Consider the following 21,193-nt stretch of genomic DNA (forward strand, 5'->3'; position numbering starts at 1 on the left):
GTGGTGCTTTGAAAATTGGAAATGTATTGGATTATAAAAAACTATATATAAAGATAAGAATTATATAAGATTTTGTTATTTGGACTTTAAGACTAGCTGGTTTAAAAAGCTAAACACAGAGACTATGTACCAGTGAAAAAACATTTAAGGGAGAAATAAAATGGATGTTGCATACCTATCTAAAAGTGGCAGGAAACTACATCTAATATCTCCTTTTGAAGGCCCCAGCCTGGAACATCAAAAATCTGCAGGCGCAACATTTCAAGACAAGGCAAATACTTTCCAGGAGGAAATGTATGCAATGCTGCAACAGATTCAGATGATAATGATTTCAAATCATGATGAGATTAAAAACAACTTTGATGGCATAAATGAGCACATTTCCAACTTAAACTTACAAGTAAAATTTCAGAAAATGATGATAAAGAATGAACAAACAAACCAGATAATAGAATACAAATCAGAGGACAGTGACCCAAACAGGGAAGCTTTAGAGCAGACATGTCAAATTCGCAATGTCATGTGACATCGCACAATGTATCGGGACGGTTTTGCCATTGCCGACAATGGGGTGGGCACGGCTTCCGGATGACATGTCCGGCCCATGGGCCGGCAGTTTGACACTCCTGCTTTAGAGGAAGAGAACTACAAATTAATACAAACAAAAGAAAACTTGCAAGGTTTTGCCACAACAATGGACACAGAAAAGATATCCTATTTTTCAAGACCTCAAAATCAACTTGAAGATTGGAAAGAAGACCTAATAAAATGGACCATACAGCAACCAGGACAATCATTAAAGTTTGTGAGATTAAAAAATACATATCTTATCTAATTCCCAACAACATTTACAAAAATACAGGAAAAACCCCTGGGTAAGTTGAACACACTAACCTGGTAAACTACCTGGCAAAAGAAGAAGGCTAGAATCAGGTCTGAGAGATTTGATGCAACTTACCAGATGGAATACTATATGATCAAACACCTGTTTGAATATGGTTAAAAGAATAGATAAATTATGGATATAAAGAAGTCTCACAGTAAGAGAGATAAGATATATAAGTAGTATAGCAATTTCTATAATATATGAAATGTAAAAATATTGGGATGGTGCACATTAATAAAAAGGTTGGATATTTAAAGGTTATTAATTTTGAGAAAATTATGATTGATAAGAAGGGTTTGAATAGAGAGGGGAAATCAAGCTTAAATAAAAATCTTGAAAATAGGACATATAGTGACCTAACAAGATGACTTTTATAAACACAATTGAAATATAAACTGATAAGAAAAGATGCTATATGCTTATGTTACTGTTATTTGTATAAACACAAAAAGGATTTATATTTAACTTTATATGTATTGAATTTTAAGAATATTTGCTTAATCTTGACAAAAGATTGATTTTTTTCTGGTTTTTTTATTTTAATTTCCTATCAATATTCAAAATAACTTTATCAATTATTATTTTTCTCATAATTAATTACATTTGGGTAACTAAAAGCTTCTCTTATTCTGGGTAACTAAAAGCTTCTCTTAGTATTTTCATATTTCCCATCTTATAAAAAAATTATGTTATCCTAGTTACAAATTTATAATGGTCCTTTTATTTCTAACAATTGTCTATTCTTTTAATCATATTCAAACATCCATTAGATGGTATAATACCTCATCTAATTAGTCAGGACCTCTATTTTCTTCAGTCTTACTATGCTTTCTTCCTTTGCCAAATAACTTTGCAAGTCAGTGCATTTTGGTCACCAAGTATTTCTTCCTCTGTTTCTGTATATATTATTTGGAATAAAAAGACAATTTAATTAAAGTGTTTTTGTAAAAACGCTTAATCATTTATATTTGTTAAACATCCTCCATTTTCTTTCTCCTTCAGTTTCTCTTTTGGTTTCTTGTTTCCCAGTTTTCAGCATTTCTCCTAACAGCTCTGTCATCCATTCTATCAATTCTTCTTCCTTGTCCTCAAATATGTTCTGAAGTCTTGAAAAGTAAAATGTCTTTCCCATTTCCAGTGTTATATCTGGGTCTTCCAAATTTTTATTTGTCAGTTTCCTCTATTTTTTTTCTTCTGGTTTCTGAGTTGCTAGTTCATTCATTTATGGTCATTTTCTGAATGTTTTTTGCTTGCAAGTTTAAGTTGGAGAGTTGCTCATTTATGTTATTTAAATTATTGTTAGTCTCCTCATAATTTAAAACAATTGTCTCTTGAATTGATTTCAACATGGAAATAATTTCTTTCTGAAGTCCATTTACATTTTTTGTTGATTATCCATGTTTCTTACAAAGAGAAATAGTCCAGAAGCAACTTTCCTACTGTTTCTTAATATTTCTTGAAACTAAAAGTCAATCAATATTTGTAATCTAGGCCAGCCAATTTAGAATGGTTTATTGTCTCCTTCATGCAGATAAAATAGCCCAAGGATTTTTTTTCCCTTTTTCCAGCTGCAGTCTGCAAAAATGAAAGTTTCCAGGAACAACAAAGAGTCTTATCTATGTCTAGGCTTCATGCCAAATTTTCTTTAAGCATAATAAATTGTAATGCCAAGGTTTACCACTAGATGTTGTTAACATCCATCTTCCAGCTTTTAAGTCCAAATCTATTTCACCAACTTTCCAAATATCTTTTCAAAAAGAAAGTCTTAAAAATACTTTTAGTCCCCAAATTTGTCATAGAGACAGCTATGTCTCTATATTAAATCCAAATTAATCTTACAATTTTCTCTAATTTCTCCCCAAAGAAAGTTATTTGCTGCTTCTCTTTAGCTGAGAGAATTGGACAGAAATTCCCCTTCTCTCTATCACCTGGGGGATTCTTTACTTTGGGAATTCTTTTTTCCAGGTTTTAAAATGATAAAGAGAGGGTTGTTCTCACCCAGTTCCATCCATGTCATTTAGAGGTTGCTATTTAGTGCTTATCTTGGATTGTCAGTGGCTTCTGGCTGGCCACATAAATGCGGCCAGTTTTTCTTCTGCTGGTTTGAAGGGCTTCCTCATCGTCGCCTGTCCAGAATGACTTTAGACCCTTTTTTAGGGTCACTAGCAGAGCGAAATCAGATGTGGAAAACAGACCGCTGTTTTCCTGTGCCCGTTACTCCATGACATCTAACCCAGAAGTCTTCTTTTATCCCACCTGTGATTGAAGATTAATGCTAATCTTGGTAACTTCCGTTGTTATTTGTGTTAATATTATTAGATTAATTTTAGGTGCATGTGTTTCTATGTAGTACTTTCCAGATTAAAGGCCATAATAAAGATTTTATGAAGGTTGTTTGTTTATAGGTAATAACCCACACCTTGAATTGTTTCTGAAAGCTTTATGGTTATTAGTACAGCTAGTGTTGCAGGCATGTTAAGAAAGCATACTATTGCTTACCTATAACTTCTCATGCCATTGCATTCTGGACCTACTGAAGCTTCTAAATGGTTTTCAAGAGTAACCCTTTGAACAATACATTGCAATAGTTCAAAAGGCAAGGTGATGAAGACAAAATTAATGGTGAGAAGAGCCTTAAATTTAGCAATGAGTACAATTGGTGCCTGAAATGAATATTCCTGGACACAAATGCCACTTCCTCTTTGTTGTATTCTCCGTTCGCTTGCAAATGATGACTAAACATGGCGAAGTTTAACAGCTCTTTATTTGTTAACCAACACACTCGAACAAACAGAAAGGGCTCGCAGGACCCTTTTTATGGCCAGAACCCATACAATGATAAGCAACAGTAGCAGAGCATTTTCACGCCTTGCGCATGCACACAAGGCCGGCGCCACTCTGTCTGGTTCCAGGCAGCAACCACCTTGCCCATGTGCATAAGGCTGGCGCCGCTTAGTCTGGTCCCGGGCAGCTTTTGTAATGCCCGGGACCATTGCAACATCCCAAGCCTGCTTTTGCAGGCTCAGGACACAACACCCCTCCCCCCCAGATGGATTATACCTGCGCACACACAAGTGTGTCATACTTTGGAGAGTGTTATATAGTGCCACAAATCAAATGCACTGAATGTGGAATACTCGAGGCTACCCTCAGGCAAAATCCTTCAACTTGTTAAGGAATAAATGTATCCCAAATAAAAAAATAATACAAAATAATCTATCCCTATTCAGGACCCTTATGAGCAGAACCCTTGGAACTTGACAGCAACTTCACAAATTCTCTAAGATGTTTGGGTGGGCACTTGGCCCGCTGTGACTTCCTAGGGCCAGGAGAGATTGCCTGGCCCCTTTGCTCGCCTACCAGATGAGGCAGACCAGTGTGTGGCTGCCTTAAATTTCCTGGGGACCCCGGTAAGGTTGCCTGGCCCACCTGCTCGCCTACGAGGCTAGGCAGACCAGGACTTTGCTACCCGGTTGACCTGCCCATCTGCTGGCTGGCTGGACCCTCTAAGTCCAAGCCAGCATACCTTGGAGAGATGGAAGTCCACGGGTCCACAATAGACCCTTCTTGGGAACACTGTCCCTCGAACCCAAAGCCTGCAAATGGAGAGTGCTGGGTAGCAGAAGTGCTCCAGTAATCTGTGGCCCCCAAGCACGTGCCCAAGGTGCCAGAGTCAGGAGTCGCCTCCCTGGCTACCCTCTTCCGTGCTGACTTCCTTCTGGGGGCAATTGCGGAATTGGGCCAGCGCCCCTGCTGGAATTCTTGTTCTCTTGCTGTTTGTGATTTGTGTGGATACCCCCGGTCAGTCTCCCTGTCTGGAGCACTATCTGCCATGTGCGAATACTGTGAATACCCCCGATGTGACTCCCTGTCTGGAGTACTTATGAATGTGTGGGATGACCCCCTATCCTGTGACTTCCTGTTAGGAGCACTTGTGGAACCTTGGGATGAATCCCAACTAGCCTCAGCAGGGGCTAATGATGGCCTGTTAGGCCTGTGAAACTGAACCCCAGAATGCATATTATAGTCCTCCTCCCCCCCCCAGAGCAGAGCCAGGAGCGGAAGGGTGAGAGTCCAGTCTCCAACACGATCTATGTTTCTGCGCAGAACATGGTCCCAAGGTGACTTCGTATGAAAGCAGCCCAGAGACCTTGCAAACCACATCTGTGACCTGAGATGACCAGGCCCATAGTTCCATGCCCAGACCGGATCACACACTTGGAGTCTCCTAGGTGCCCACGGTTGTGACATCTGTGAAGCCACCTGGTCTGGGTGCAACCTGTCCAGTTTAGTGATAAGAAAGTGACCCCAGCAGAGTTCAGCGGGGCTCTTCCCTGTAGCAGTGCATGGTGTGGTGCAGTGTACAAGAAGGAAGTCTGCTAACCTGTGATGCCAGTTACCGTAAGTCAGTTTCTTGAGTGCATCTTTGGTGGTGCACACCATTCTCTCTGCCAGTCCGTTGGAGGATGGGTGGAAGGGAGTCGATGTTGCATGCCGGATCAGATTGGCCTGAAGAAAAGCCTGGAACTCAGAAGAGGTAAATTGGGGACCATTATCTGAAACCAGAACATCTGGAAGACCGTGTGATGCAAAAATTCCTCTCAACACCTGGATGGTCCTGGCAGTAGTAGTGGAGGAAACAGGAACAACCTCTAGCCACTTGGAATGGCTATCAACAACAACCAGGAAGAATTGCCCCAGCGTAATCTATATGCACCCTAGACCATGGGATTTGAGTTTCCTCCCACCTATGTACTGAGGCATTTCTGGACAGGACTGTGGGCACACTTGGCACCTGGGTCTCAATGGCTTTATCGAGGCCAGGCCACTAAAGATGGCTGCGCGCAAGCGCTTTCATTCTGACAATACCAGGATGTCTCTCATGCAGAGAGATCAAGATTCTAGACCTCAATGAGGTTGGGCTCACTACCCTGCTACGCCATAACAGGCAATCCTTGAAAGTGGAAAACTCATGCTTTTTGTGCCAGAAGCTTTGGAACTCAGTATCTGGGCCCTTGTCAGGTCATCCTGACAACACCCATGTCAGCACGCATGTAAGCGTGTGATCAGTGGCCATTTCTACAGCTACATCCCTAGCAGTGAGGAGAGACTCAGTTAACTCCTGGATGGACAGAATATTAATGGCTGGAGCAGGATCAGGCTCCAACTGATTCAGGGGTAATCTGCATGACCCATTTCTTTTCCTGGTTTGTGAACTAATGTATAGTCTTATGCTGACGGGAAAATGGACCATCTCAGCATACGAGGAGAAATGATCTGTGGGGTCTGCTTGTTAGTGGTAAACAACCCAAGCAGAGGCTAATGGTCAGTATAGACCATAAAATGGCAGCCATATAAGAATCATGAAATTTCTTAATGCCAGCCACTATGGCCAAGGCTTCTCTGTCAATTTGAGCGTAATTTCACTCTGCAGAAGACAGAGTCCTCGAATAATAGGCCACAGGGACCTGAGTCCCATCAGCCTTCAGATGGCTAAGTACAGCTCCCACCCATCGCAGGCAATGCAAACAGGCAGTTGCTCATTGAAATGTGCTAAAACAGCATTAGACATGACCAAGGCTTTAACCTCATTGAAACTCTTGTCATGGACTTTAGTCCGCTGCCAAGGAGCCTGCTTGTCTAGGAGCCTGTGTAATGGCTCTGCCACAGCAGCCTTATGTGGGAAGAAAGCATGGTAAAAATATAATAGCCCCAAGAAGGCTTGCAACTCACTCTTAGAATTAGGGTTTGGGGCCTGCTGGATGGCTTGCAATTTGGCTTCAGCAGGTGAATGCCTTGGGCATCTATCCGGAATCCTAAGAAGTCAGTAGAAGTGACTCCTATCTTACATTTATCCTTCTTTAGTTTAAGGCCTGCTTTTCGAAAACGAAGCAAGATAGCCCTTAATCTCTCTGCTAAATTTTGAGGTGACTCCCCAGCAATGAGGACATCATCAAAATAGGGACAGACCCCAGGAATACCTCAAAATGTGCTCTCCATGACACTTTGGAATATGCCAGGAGCTATATTTACTCCAAGTTGCAGTCTCTTGACCTTGAATACCCCCTGTGAGTTACAGTAGTCTGGGCCTCTGCAGCTGCCTCATCAACAGGTAGTTGTTGATAGGCCTGTGCCAGGTCAAGCTTCGCAAAAATGCGCCCCCCCTTGAGGGAGGCCAGAATGTAACTTACCACAGGCACTGGATAAGTGTGCTGTTGCAGCACCTTATTCAATGTGCACTTGTAGTCTGCACATATATATATGTCCCCATTAGCCTTTAGAGGCATTACTATGGGGGTTTCCCATGGACTTGAATCCACAGGTTCTAGAATGCCCTGCTGGAGCAATTTGTCCAGCTCAGCATCAATCTTGCCTTTGAGGGCAAAAGGTACCCTCCTAGGCTTAACCCTGATGGGCATGATGGTTGGGTCTAACCGTAGCAAAATTGGAGGCCCCTTGTAGGATCCTAGCTCTGAACTAAACACATCTGCAAACTCCTTGCAGACTTCTGCAAGGCTCAACGTTTGCAAATGGTGCAGCCCAGTTACCTGGATTCCCAGAGCCTTGAACCAATCGAGTCCAATGAGACTCGTACGTTCACCCCCAACAACCACCACATCTAGGGGATCTTCAAAATCCTTATGCTGTACTCTAAAGGTGGCCTCCCTCTTAACACACACCATAGAATTCTGAAAATCTGTAAGTATTAAATTTGAGGGCCTGAGTTTAACTCGAAGGCCACTGCTACTGCATATTTTTTTGAATGTGTTAATGGAAATAATGGAAAGAGCGGACCCAGTGTCCAACTCCATGGATAATGGAACCCCTTGCAGCCTTACATTAAGGGAAAGCTTCTTTTTAAGGGGCTTATGTATCCCTGTCCTTAGAATATTCCTGTGCGATGCGCAGAAGCCCATCCTATGTTGGCTGGGGACCTGGTACCTTTCAGATGCAATTCTTCATGAGGTTGGACCTTCTGGCGACCCAAAAAGATAGATGCGATGTGGCCTTGCCTGCCACAAGTTCTGCAAATGACGGAGCGGAACTTGCAGTCAGCTCTCTTGTGGCATCCTCCGCATCCGAAGCATTGAACAGATGTTGGGGCCTTGTCTGGACGTTCCTTCTTCCTTCTTTCAACTGGCTGGTGAAGTCTATCCACCTCTTCTTCAGGATCCACATCTGATCCTTCTCAAGCATCCTCTTGATGGATGGTAGTTGTCTCTGGAGGGCTCCTGGTGGGCCGTAGGGTCTTCACAGCCCCGCTTGCTGCTTCCTCAGCTGTCACCTCTCATAGAGCATCTTGGAAAGAGATTTCTTCTTTAGCAAAAATCTTCTGCTTTAAGTCTCTGTTCCTTAACCCACATACGAAGCGGTCTCTCAGCCTTTCTTCCAGATCCTTGAACTCACACGGTCTGGCTGCTCGCCTTAAGGCTACAATAAAATCTGTAGCAGATTCACCTGGCCTCTGATCTCTCTGCTCAAATGTGTGCCTCCAAGCTATAACAGACAACTTTGGCTGGAAATGTTCCTTCAATAGTTTCTTCAAGTCAGTATACGTTACTGACTCCAGGTGCAGGGGCCACCAGATTCTCTGCAATCTCAAAAGCTTCCTGTCCACAGAAACACAAAAGAGTTGCAACCTTCAAGCCATCTTCTCTGACTTGATTTACTCTGAAGTAATTCTCCACCCTTGCAACGTAGGAATTCCATCTCTCTGGGTGTGAGACATCAAAATCAGACAAACGACCAATCTTCGCCATCATACTTCTACTACCTTCACCACTCGCTCCTCTGCAAACTTCTGTTTGCGGAAAGAGTCTTTTAGCCGAGCTCACCCTTCAGCGATGCTATACTGGCAGGCTGGGACGCTGATTCAGACGCCGTCTTCCCTCTGCAGGACTTCTTGGTAAGTCTTTAAACTTTCACTTTAGTTTGCAAAGGATCCCACCTTCGTCGCCAGTGTTGTGTTCTCCGTTCGCTTGTGAATGATGACTAAATATGACGAAGTTTAACAGCTCTTTATTTGTTAACCAACACACCCGAACAAATAGAAAGGGCTCGCAGGTCCCTTTTTATGGCCAGGACCCGTACAATGACAAGCAACAGCAGAGCGTTTCTGCACCTTGCGCATGCGCACAAGGCTGATTCCGCTCTGTCTGATCCCGGGCAGCAACCACCTTGCGCATGCACACAGTCTGGTCCTGGGCAGCTTTTGTAATGCCTGGGACCATTGCAACGTCCCGAGCCTGCTTTTGCAGGCTCAGGACACAACACTCTTTGATCAAAACCTAGGAGTCCAGGAAGAGTCCCAAACTGCTATAATGAGCATAAGGAATAATTCTGCGGAACAAAAGGGAAATATGCAATCAAAACAACAGTCAGATAAAAGAAATCTGAGTCCAGGACAAAAAAATAATGGGAGAAAGTATCTCAGACATGACCATCCCAGTTATGAAGATAAAGGAGTAAGTTTCTATTACTGTTACCTTATAATAAAAATAGTAATATTTGTATTTTTGGTTTCCTAGAGTCTAGACAGATCTACCTTGAAGGACTGACAATTGCACACTAGTGCAGTCACATTCAGAACAAAAGATGGAGCCTCTCACATCTGGATGATCCTTGCATCCACCCAGTCTTGCCAAAATTGAGCTTAAATCTTTTCCTCTCTACCTACATATACTCCAATTGCCTCCGAGCAACGGGACAAAATTTTGATAACTTACAATACTTAGTCAGACAGGAGGCAAGATACACAGTTATTATAACCTATATTAATAAAATAGAGTGCTAATATTTCTTGCAGCTACTGTTTCCTGATCTGATCTACTCAAAGGGCTGACCCTTATAAAGGTTCCCCTTATTATGCATGACTTCACCCAGCAGATTCATGTAGAAATCCAAAATGATTGCACCACCTCTGTTCTTGGTGGATTTGTAACATGTTGTTATACTGGTGTTAGTTCACTCTAGAAAGCTAGTTCCAATTGATCTTGTGAAATGAATATTTGAAATCTTGAGTTTGACCTCTCACTGGGCTTTGGATGGTGAGTGTAGGAACTAATGTTCTCATAGGTTTCCCAAGTCTTGATCATTCTTATTTTGTTTGACTAATTTCTACCTACTATACATAAAAACTAAAAATTGGAGATAAAATTCATAAGTTGGAATTTGCATTACAAAATACTGCTGTCTTTGGGACAAGAAGAGGCAATGACTATTCTTAGGCAAAGAATCCTTAGCATTAGGTGTGTTCACTGTCAGAGTTATTTATAAAAATAATAAAGGCAGGATAAAATAAATAAGAATGTTCCGAGAATTGCCTGGAATGGTAGGCTGCGTGCTACTAATTTAAAATATACTCTTGTTTGATGGAATTAATCTGAGAATTGGGACTCAACTTCCATTGAGTATGCTTCCCCTTGAAAATATCATTTGGGTACATTTCTAAACAAGACCTTAAACATAAGATGCTCAGTCTTCAAGCATTTTAATTCAATTGCCTCCAACATTGGTTGCACCTAGAGTGGCTCATACTTTATCTTGATTGCATATGAATTCTTAGAATGTGCTACTTACAAAGTCACCAAGGATATAATTTTTGTGATTCATCTACTAATTCAGCTTTCTGTCACCCCTATGTATGGCTTCCATTTCTGTAGAACTATAATTCCCAATATCCCAATACTAAGCATGAACAAATGGTAGGAAATGTATCAAATACTATTAAAATAAAGTATTAAAGTATGAATAATTGACTATGGAATTTAATTCACTGTGTCATCAGAGCCAATGAAACCTCTGTCAAATATCCTCCATGCATTAAAGAAACTATTCACAATATATTGTTATAATGTAATTCAACAGATATAATAAAACTTAGGATATTAATTAACTTTTTATAGTAGACCTATAGATTAATTTTAGTTCATCAGTATGTTCCCATGTATAAACCAGAAAAAACATGCTCTAGTTATTTTTATACTACAAAAAAAACCAGATCAATAGACCACTCAAATCATCATTATGTTTATTCAGGAACAATCTAAAATTGCACATCACCACACAAAGACTAGATTATGTATTTCATGGAGTCATTTTGATTAAAAGCCAAGTTTGGATCATTGCAGATCCTCACAGTTTAAAGAATCTTGTATTTTACAGTGCCCCGATAGTGGAAAAATGTCATAACTCCTCTGAGTTTATAGAATGGATTACTGCAAATGAAGACTCAAAATGATGATCAAATAACAAATTGCAACCACATCCATATGTTGTGCTAGGATGATCAAGAAAATAATTATTTTATCTGCTCCTGGGCCCAAGAACCTGAATATTAGGAAAAATTAGGGTCACAGAATCATGCTTATGGCAACAGTGGATCAAAAAGGAAGTATAAAGATATGATTTATCATCATAAACAAAAAAAATCCTTTTGTAAATATCCATGCTTAAATCTATGTTTTTCTACAAGATATCACCTTAAATAACCAAACTATAATTTTCACGACTCTTCCTGTAACCTGACATAGCTTTAAGTGAACAAAAATTGTTAATTTCTACATTATGTTCTGCATCATGGCATTGTCAAAAATAATGTCAAAAAGATACATTACTTCTGTTGTCCAGATGTGGTTTTTCTGAATTTTGAATTGGAGCAATATAATTATATTGAGAGTTGACAAGGATTTGTTCTTGAGATAGGTATTTTGGTATTGTGACAGCCTCAAAAATTGCTGTCATCTATTGATGTGGACAGTGGTTTCAGACAAGTATAATATAGAATTGGGAAGATCTATGTGTATCTGTACCTTGGATACAATTTTCCAGCATAGGAATAAAAATACGTTATCAATGAAAACAGAGGCAACCAGTGTTATTATGCTGACTTTTGGACTGTTTAAAAACCATGAAAATCCACAATGATTCATATTTTAGATCCTTATTTGTGACCCAGGTTTGCAAAACACCACTAGATCTAGAATTGGGTTCTCTGTTCATAGAATCAAATATGACCTGTAATTTGATGGTAGTATTTTGCAGCAGGTAACTGCCAAAAAAAAAGCAAAATATAATCTGCTATGATTATTTTTCCTATTGCAGCTTCTACTTTATAATGGATTTGCCATTTAGTTCATCTCACAAAATATTAAAATTGTTCAGGTTTTTGAAACCTAAAATGGTGTTCTTTCAAATGTACAGTAAAGGAAAAAATATTTGAACTGCTGATTTTGTACATTTGCCCACTGACAAAAAATGATTAGTCTATAATTTTAATGGTAGGTTTATTTTAACAGTGAGAAACAGAATAACAAAAAAAAAAATCCAGAAAATAAGTGAAATAAGAATTTGACCCCTCGCAAAACATGACTTAGTACTTGGTGGCAAAACCTTTGTTGGCAATCACAGAGGTCAGACATTTCTTGTAGTTGGCCACCAGGTTTGCACACATCTCAGGAAGGATTTTGTCCCACTCCTCTTTGCAGCTCCTCTCCAAGTTATTAAGGTTTTGAGACTAATGTTTGGCAGCTCCAACCTCTAGCTCCCTTCACAGATTTTCTATGGGATTAAGGCAGGGGTCTTCAAACTTGGCCCTTTTATGACTTGTGGACTTCAACTCCCAGCCTGGCTGAGGAATTCTGGGAGTTGAAGTCCACAAGTCATAAAAGGGCCAAGTTTGAATATCCCTGGATTAAGGTCTGGAGACTGGCTAGGCCACTCCAGGATCTTAATGTGCTTCTTCTTGAGCCACTCCTTTGTTGCCTTGTCTATGTGTCTTCAATCGTCATGCTGAAATACCCATCCATGACCCATTTTCAATGCCCTGGCTGAGGGAAGGAGGTTCTCACCCAAGATTTGACGGTACATGGCCGTGTCCATCTTCTCTTTGATGAGGTGAAATTGTCCTGACCCCTTAACAGAAACCCCCTCCCAAAGCATAATGTTTCCATCTCTATATTTGACAGTAGGGATAGTGTTCTTGGGATCATAGGCAGCATTCCTCCTCCTCCTCCAAACACTGAGTTGAATTGATGCCAAAGAGCTCGATTTTGGCCTCACCTGACCACAACACCTTCACCCAGTTCTCCTCTGAATCATTTAGATGTTCATTTGCAAACTTCAGATAGGCTTGTTGTATATGTGCTTTCTTGACAGGGGGACCTTGTGGGCACTGCAGGATTTTACCCTTACCAATTGTTTTCTTGGTGATTATGGTCCCAGCTGGCTTGAGATCATTGACAAGATCCTCCTGTGTAATTCTGGGCTGATTCCTCACCATTCTCATGATCACTGAAACTCCACGAGGTGAGATCTTGCACAGAGCCCCAGACCAAAGGAGATTGACAGTTATTTTGTTTCTTCCATTTGTGAATAATTGCACCAAGTGTTGTCACCTTCTCAGCAAGCTGCTTGGCGATAGTCTTGTAGCACATTTCCGCCTTGTGTAGGTCTACAATCTGGTCCCTGATCACCTTGAACAGCTCTTTGGTCTTGGGCCCTTGGCTATGGTGGAGAGTTTGGAATCTGATTGATTTCTTCTTTTATATAGGTAACAAACTGAGATTAGGAGCACTCCCTTTAAGAGAAGGAGGTGTCCCTGTATAAGACACCTGGGAGCCAGAAATCTTGCTGATTGATAAAGGATCAAATACTTATTTCACTCATTAAAATGCAAATCAATTTATAACTTCTTTGAAATGCATTTTTCTGGATTTTGTTGTTGTTATTCTATGTCTCACTGTTAAAATAAGCCTACCATTAAAATTATAGGCTAATCATATCTTTGTCAGTGGGCAAATGTACAAAATCAATAGAAGATCAAATAAATTTTCCCTCTCTGTATGTAAGTATAATGTGAAGGATAGTGAATAATAGCTCTACTTCATGAGCTCTTTTATTTCACTCATAAACGTAATTCATATATTTTGATGCTGTAGCATTCCCTTCCCCATCTGTACATACCCCCACATACATACCCTAATGTCCTCTATATGGTGGAGAGGAAGGAGGAAGGAAGGCAAGGCCCGGAGAATTGTTTTCCATTTCTCTCAATTTGCCACACCAAAAAGAGAAAATAACCAAACATACGGTCGTTCATCTTTGTTTGTATGTATGTAGAGGCAGCTCATTCACTATTTTTAGCTTATCTCCCAATCCTCAGTCACCTCCCCCCCCCACATCCCTCATAATTCTAATTGCATTTTGGCAGGTCTATAAAAGTCGCGTTGCGTATTAGAATCGGGTTTAATTTGATAGGCAACTCCAGAAGATGATTGGCTCTGTCGGAGATGACGCCCTTAACAACAAAGGTGGAGCTGGAAAAAAAGAAGAGAGAGCGAGAAAAAAATGGGGGAGGAGAAGCTCGGCTTTTGACTGAAATTTACACGAATGTCATTTTCAAGCAATGATTTAGAATCCAATCCTAAAACAATCGTCAATAAAATTCGACGGGACACAAGGTGTTGCCCCGCTTGTTTATAAGGAAAAATGGGACCTTAAAATAAAGCTCGCTTGTTGCCAAAAATATGTCTGCCCTCAGAAATAATCTGATGGTATTGCAGCAGCTAGCGCTCTCCGGGTTGTAATTTTGAAACTCTCCTCTCTCCCCTGCCTTGTTCTTTCGATACGATCCTTTGAAAGGGAGATGAAGAAAGGGGAGGTCGCAGGAGGAATTAAAATCGAGCGCGTGTGATTTGTACTCGTTTTACAAACGCCAAACGAAGAGGATTTGTGGCAAATGTAAGCGTTTTTTTCCCCTCCTCTCTCTCTTTTCCTTTCCCCTCCTCCCTCTCCGTTTGACTACAGTGTTGCAAAACTAAAGAGCAATAAAAACATACACACACACACACACACACACACACACACACCAGAATCGCGAAAGTTAAACCCACAACCTGGTGAGGTCAAACACAGAAAGCGAGACCGAAGCCCTGGAAACATGTTTTCGTTTTACCAGTCCCATCTAGGGAGCAGATGGGAAAAATGGGGACTTGTGAAGAAGGTTGCCTAAGGATCCGGGAGCCGAAGAGACCGGCTGATTGGAAGAAAAAAGCAGGGAGATGGAGGCGGGGGAAGTGCAAGCTCTCTGCGGGGACTGGAGCGAGTCCACGCCCGGGGCCAGCGCTGCAGAGCTGGCGTGCATTCAACCAACGCTTCCTAGCTAAAGCAAGCCCAGGAAAGAAGGGGGAAAAGGGGGGAAGCTTTTCTCCAAAGTCTTTCCGATCTGCAGGTAGGTTGCAGACGTAGTAGGGGACTAAAAATCTCCCCTCAGATCGACTCCAGGATGGAGCCCCGTTGCAAAGAAGGGCGGGTGAGCAAGGACGGATCAGGGGGAGAGGGGGGGGGAGAAGGTACAAACCGAGGCGCCGCTGCCTATAGCCGAGGCTGGCTTTGCGGCAGTACGAGCGCGTGTGGAGCTCGCCATTAGCCCGACGTTGTGCTCCACCATCTGGGGCTGGAGGGAGGCGCTTTTGTTACCTCCTCGGCTCCGGCGGTGAAGCAGCGCAGTCAGGCTGGGAGGCAGGCTGCGGCGGCGGCACCACCATTCGTTGTTGCTTTTTCCGCCGAGCATCTCAATTTCCTCGGTAAGGTTAAAAAATGGGTTCAGTCGAATTTTTTGGGACGCATATATTAAAAAACAAAATAACATATTGAATTTTAATATTCCTTTTTTTCAAGCACATTTTAGAGAGTTCGGGTATATTAATGTCATCGTATCTACGCGATGCTTTATATATATATATATATATATATATATATATATATATATGTATTTGCAAACGCATTTGGGGTTGCATTTTCTCCAAGGAATCCGATCGGAGCCTTGGCGGAGGCAATCGAATCGGGGCCCCTTTCCTGTCTTCCGGGCGCCTTCTAGATAGGCCGCGCCGCGGCATTCAACCATAGAAGGGCGAGATCGGAAGGCGGTGGCTGTCTCAGTCGCCGTTGAGTCGCGGCGGAGGTAGATGGAAAAACTAGGCGGTGCAGGTTGTGGCGCAGAGATCCGATCTCTTTTCCTGCTCCCGCCCGAGCTGCTTTTAGAACTAAAAGGGCGCTGCCAGGGGTGAGGGGAAAGAAGCGGTGGAAACAAGCCGTCATCGTGTAAGCTTTTCTCTCTTCGCCTGCACCGTGAAAGAAACCAAATGCGGCGGGGAAGAGTCTTGGGTTTTTTCCCGCCTTCCCACAATTGCTGCACACTGGCTTTATAAATTACGTGCAAAACATTTCGCCTCAGTTTTACGGAATCTGCTGCGATGGATTCCTGTTACTTTCCCTTGCTTCTCCCGCGTTGGACGGTCTTGGCAAGCTCGGGCACCAAATGGCTTTTTCGACCGTCGATCGGTTGGAGCCAGCGCGCTCCACCATCCGAAGGGTGGTTCCATGCAGGCGAACATGCTTGGCGTCCCTCCCCTACTCTCGACGAGCAGCTTTTTCGGGGGGCCCACGTTGCGGTCGGGTGTGGAGAATCGGGTTAACGGGGTTTGACCCGCCGACTTCCCCTGCGCCCTAGGCGCACAGGGGGAGGCGCTCCCCGGGGGTCTGGGCGCTGGTAGAGGGAAAGGAGGAGGCGGCGGCGGCGGCAGTAGCTGCCGCAGCCAGGACGTGCTGCCCTCCCTCGGCTCTGCCTGGACGCCCCCAGCCGGGCATTCATTTCTCCCTCCCGCCAGCCAACCATCCCCGCCCCCCTTCCACCAGCGGCTCCGATGGGGCTGCTGCTGCAGCGGCTCTCCGGCTCCTGCTCCTCCCCACTCGCGACTGCCGCCGCCACAACGAGGCGGGCTTGTCTCATCCTTATTAACCGCCTCGGCGAGGTTACACCGACGGAGAGAAGACAGACGCGGAACTCGCTTGCTGCTCCCTTTTCCTCTGCAACACGCTGAGCAGTATTCGGCGCCTGGCTCCCGGCCGACGAAGCGGAATCCTCTGCTTCGTGCTCTGGTACAGGGTTTTTGTGGGGGGGGGGGCGAAGTTCTTTCTTTAGTGGCCTGATCGACGGGGAACAATGCGGGAGTTCGCCTCCCCCGCTAGATTCTCCGAAGGGGGATAAACGAACGATTTACTGTATCGAAGGCTGCCTTCTTTACGGATCGTGGCTTGGGCTAGGATGCGAGTCTTATTTATTGGGATAAGAAAGGGATCTTCTAGTAGTGAAGGGAAATTCTGGAGTTGGGAAACGAGCTGATTTCCTTAAGATTATTTTCGAAGGGAGGATTCCGCGGGGAACCGGAGGGTGATCTCTGTTAACGCAGTTGTGTGTATGTGTAGATCTTGTATAAATCCCGTAGAAATCCAGTAGAGCGAATCAGAAAGGAAGAAGGCAGCGAAATCCTGCGGCAGGAGGGAAAAGATCCTGGAATCCGGCGATCTCAACGTTCCCCCTTCCTGGAAGGACGACTGAAGTTGGTTGGCGAGGAACGCTGGCATTGTCGAGAGACGACGGGGGCGAGATCCTAGCGAAACACTGCCTTTCTCGTCTTCGAGAGTCAAGGCGGGGAGGAACGAAGGAACGGGGCCAGGAGGCTGGAGCCCGAGCTGGGGTTGAAAAAAAAAAAACTGGGGTGGGAGCGAAATCAGGCAAGCGAGGTGGCGGCGGCAGCTAGATTTCCCCTTCGGTGGCGCCCGCAGGGCGTGCGGAGAGGAAGGAGGCGGGGGGAAGGAGACGAAGCAGAAGCAGCTGCACCACCAGCTCCGTCGGCTCGGCTCGGCCCGGCTCTCCCGCCTGCCTGGAGACAGGCGAAGAGGGGGAGGGTAGCAAGCAGCAGCTGCGCTTCTGCTGCTGCAGGAAAGCGGCGACGGAGATTGGCTGGCGATGGTGCGGCCTCTGAAGAGCTGGTGGAAAGGGAGGGAGAGAAGAGAGGTCCGCAGATCCCTCCCCTTTGCCTGGCCTGCCTCCTCTCCACTCCTCCCGCCCGATTCGCCTTTACTCCGCCCACCTTGTGGCTGGGTGCAGCATTTTCTTTCCAAGAATATCCGCTCGCTGGTCCAAGAAAATCTGCGATTTCTCATTTCTTTCGCCCAGAGATCCGCTCTGATCCCTAGGTTCTTCTCCCTCTGTAGTTAATGCTGGCTGACATCTCACTCGTAATAATTCTACTTTGATACCAAGGCTCTCGGTCATTTCTTTATTTTCAGTTGTGATTTTCATTGTTACTTGTCTGAAATTATTACTTTTATTATTGCTTCTTACCCCTATGGCTAGAATCTGTATTTTAGTCTTTCGCCAAAGGTCTTTCTATTCCCTAATTTTAACTGTGACGCGGGTTTGGCTTAACTGTCCAGTGATCTTTGTGGTTGAGCTTCACTAATGCAAGATCACTACTAGGTTAGCTGGCCAGTTTCCTTGGATTTCCACCACCACCCCTTGGTTCCTTTACTGTAATCTGCCAACTTTTCCCCACTTCTGTTTTAGTAATTTCTCCCTCACCTGAAAAATGGAATCTGTTTGAAGCAGTCCCCCCCCCCATCACTGGGGGGTTTTCCCCAGTAAATCAGATCCCACCAAGCCCCATTTCCCTTTCCCCTTAGAATTTTATTTATTTATTGAATTTGAATTGGCTAAGTATTCTATCACAGTATACTGAAGACAGAATTCTATGCTATTTGTGTAGCGATCTTGGGCCATTTGTACCTTCCTCAATTTTATACAAAACTTTTCAGCTCTACACTGCGGGTACCTGTCTTCTCTCTCAGCTCCCACTTGCTCTTGAATGTATGAATAGCTTACAGGTTCCAGGTTCAAGAATTGTTTAATTCTTGTATTAATTTCCAGGAGTTACTAACCAAATGGCTCTTGTACCTCTTTGTGAAGGTAACCTGGTAAGCAGAGATCCTTATTACAGTTTGTTTTTTTCAGGGTGAAAATTGTTTGACGCCACCGTGAAGGGGGAAGACAGGAAGCTGGAAAGGGGAGACCCAGGAGGTGTCACCCTTGGGTCTGTGAAGTGGAGGATGAACGGAGAAGCAGATAGTCCAACTGATTTAGAAATGACAGCCCCCAAAAATCAAGGTGAGAAGGAATGCTCCTGGAAAAGCAGTAGAAAATTATGCAGAATCATGTTCCCAGCTGCCCCTTCTTGAAATATTCAACTTTACTTATTTATTTTAAATAAATATTACTTATTGATATTTAAATAAATATTATTTATTGATTTTTAAAGATCTTTAGCTACTGTCGTTAAAAATAATCTCAAATGAGGCTGAATACTATTGCAAATAGTTAACAAATGTGGAAGAAAAACTTTGCAAAAGTATCATCCTTAGATATTTTCTATGACCACACAAATAATATATAACACTATTCTGCTGACTACAACAGCAACTTCTGCTGACTACAACAGCAAATTTATCGGTCATTCTAGTCTGTATTTAGAAAACACAGTGACCATGATGATGGTTAACCATGAATACATTCTCAAAGCTGCCCGCCAACAAATTGTGCAGTTGGAGCTACCCGTTTGGTTATTCTAAAGTTCCTATATTATCTGAATGTGATGTGATGAAAATATAAAATGTATGATTAAAAAAACCAGCCAGTGGTTCCCCCACTCCCATCCCTACTTCACGATACTGCATTTTAGACCCTTGAACCAGTCTGCATTTATGGCCATTTGCTGTATCCCACAGTCATGTGACAATGGTTTACAGTGTTTTTGCTAAAAACTGGTGTTTACTTCTGATTTTGAGGGGGGGGAACATCCCAAGTGAATAATGGATTCACTTAATGTCTGTGCCCTTCACTTAACAACTGCCTGCAAAATATGGTAAAAAATCTGGTTATGATCATCACGAATTAACAATCATAATTGCCAGGCTCAATGTTTCTCTGCTTCCTGTAATATTAAAAAAAACACTTCTAGCTGCTGTTTCTTTTAAAACTTTAAATATGAAATATAGTGGAACTATAATTCCCAGAATTCCAAAGACCATGCTGACATTGACAGGTACTAGGTTGCTATGCCAGGGCATTTGAAGTGCACTGATTTGGGAATAGATCCTCAGAAACATAAAATTCAGGTATAATACGTTCTTTCCCTTTTTGCTTTTCCTCCAGACCGTTGGACCCAGGAAGACATGCTGACCCTCTTGGAGTGCATGAAAAATAACCTGCCCTCCAATGACGGCAGCAAGTTCAAAACCACGGAATCCCATTTGGACTGGGATAAAGTCGCCTTCAAAGACTTCTCTGGTGATATGTGCAAGATGAAATGGATTGAGATATCCAATGAGGTAATTGCTTTCTGAGCTCAAAGAGGACTGACCTGAAACGATGCTTTACATAATGACCTTGCCTAGCAAATACACTGCATTCGTTAATTTGAGCATTTGATCCAGTAACAGTTCCAATGTTACGGTAAGAATTACCATGTAAGATGGGCAGCCAATAAATTTTATAAATAAATGGCAAAGTTTTTAGTGCTGTTTGCCTATAGAGGTGTTCCTATTTATGTCTTGGGAGCTCTTTCAATATCTTTTATATTCTTAAGCCACTAAACAGTTTTTCTCTTCTTTCTCTCCTCCAAAAGGCACTCCCTATTCTTCTGTTTCTATTTGTTCTATGTGGGCTGTCTTATTGCTGTTAACTGCTAAACTGTATTCAGGCTACAATTCTGTACTGAGTTGCCTGGGGGTGAGGCTGAGGCTTGCTATTTGAACAGATAGGCAGAGGATTGCCTTGTTAAATTTCAAACTACAGAAGTACATTGCTATTTCTATAGAGATGACTACTGACCAGATTTGACTGCATGTTGAACCATGATATATAGAGCAGGGCTGAGTAAGCGATGGAAAATGTGGAGGAACTACAGCTCCTTATCTTATCATTAGCAGGGGTGCTAGATGGGATTGCAGAAGTTCATCAAAACTTGAAGGACACAGTCCCACTCCCCCTGATTACATTCCATGTGAATAAGCCTCAGCAAAAATTAACCATATATCAAGTTTTCATGCCCTCCCTCTTCATTTTCCCTTGAATGGTTAGGGCGACTGCTAAGCCTAGTTTCACTGTTTAAAAATGTGGATTTGCACATTTGAATTAGGAATTATGGTTTAAAACACATTTTAGTTTTTCCTTTTCGCAGTTAACTGTTAACTGTACTGAATTTTTTAGATGCATTGCAACTGTCATTAGAATTTGCAGTCAGCTTTATGGTTGTTAATGCATATTGAGGACATCACTTTGGGAAAGTTTGCATTGATTTAATTAACATGATAGTTGCAGCACAGAACATTGGTTATTAGTCTCTCCAAATTCCCAGTATAATTATTATGGCTATCGGTCAATTGCCTGCATGACAAATGTTCATGGTA

The 21,193-nt window shown here is 42.7% G+C and overlaps 1 protein-coding gene across 6 annotated transcripts in view; it reads left to right on the forward strand.

Moving 5' to 3' along the window:
* Window positions 1-14,756: 14,756 nt before the first annotated feature.
* Window positions 14,757-21,193, forward strand: part of UBTF (upstream binding transcription factor) — a 44,682-nt gene continuing 38,245 nt past the window's right edge. For 3 of the 6 annotated variants that reach the window (XR_005558637.1, XM_039359304.1, XM_039359309.1), the window contains exons 1-3: window positions 16,555-16,825; window positions 18,741-18,893; window positions 19,938-20,113. Coding sequence is in view for 5 of the 6 variants with exons in the window: in XM_039359304.1 (XP_039215238.1) it covers window positions 18,836-18,893; window positions 19,938-20,113 (234 nt within the window). In the remaining variant the exon portion in view is untranslated. Of the gene's footprint in view, window positions 15,117-15,180; window positions 15,198-15,287; window positions 15,472-16,554; window positions 16,826-18,740; window positions 18,894-19,937; window positions 20,114-21,193 lie in introns of those variants that run through there. The other 3 variants (XM_039359306.1, XM_039359308.1, XM_039359307.1) reach the window with 3 other exon arrangements.

Source organism: Crotalus tigris, unplaced genomic scaffold (assembly GCF_016545835.1).
Source record: "Crotalus tigris isolate CLP2741 ecotype Arizona unplaced genomic scaffold, ASM1654583v1 scf7180000019068.10715455, whole genome shotgun sequence".
In the NCBI taxonomy this organism is placed as follows: domain Eukaryota; kingdom Metazoa; phylum Chordata; class Lepidosauria; order Squamata; family Viperidae; genus Crotalus; species Crotalus tigris.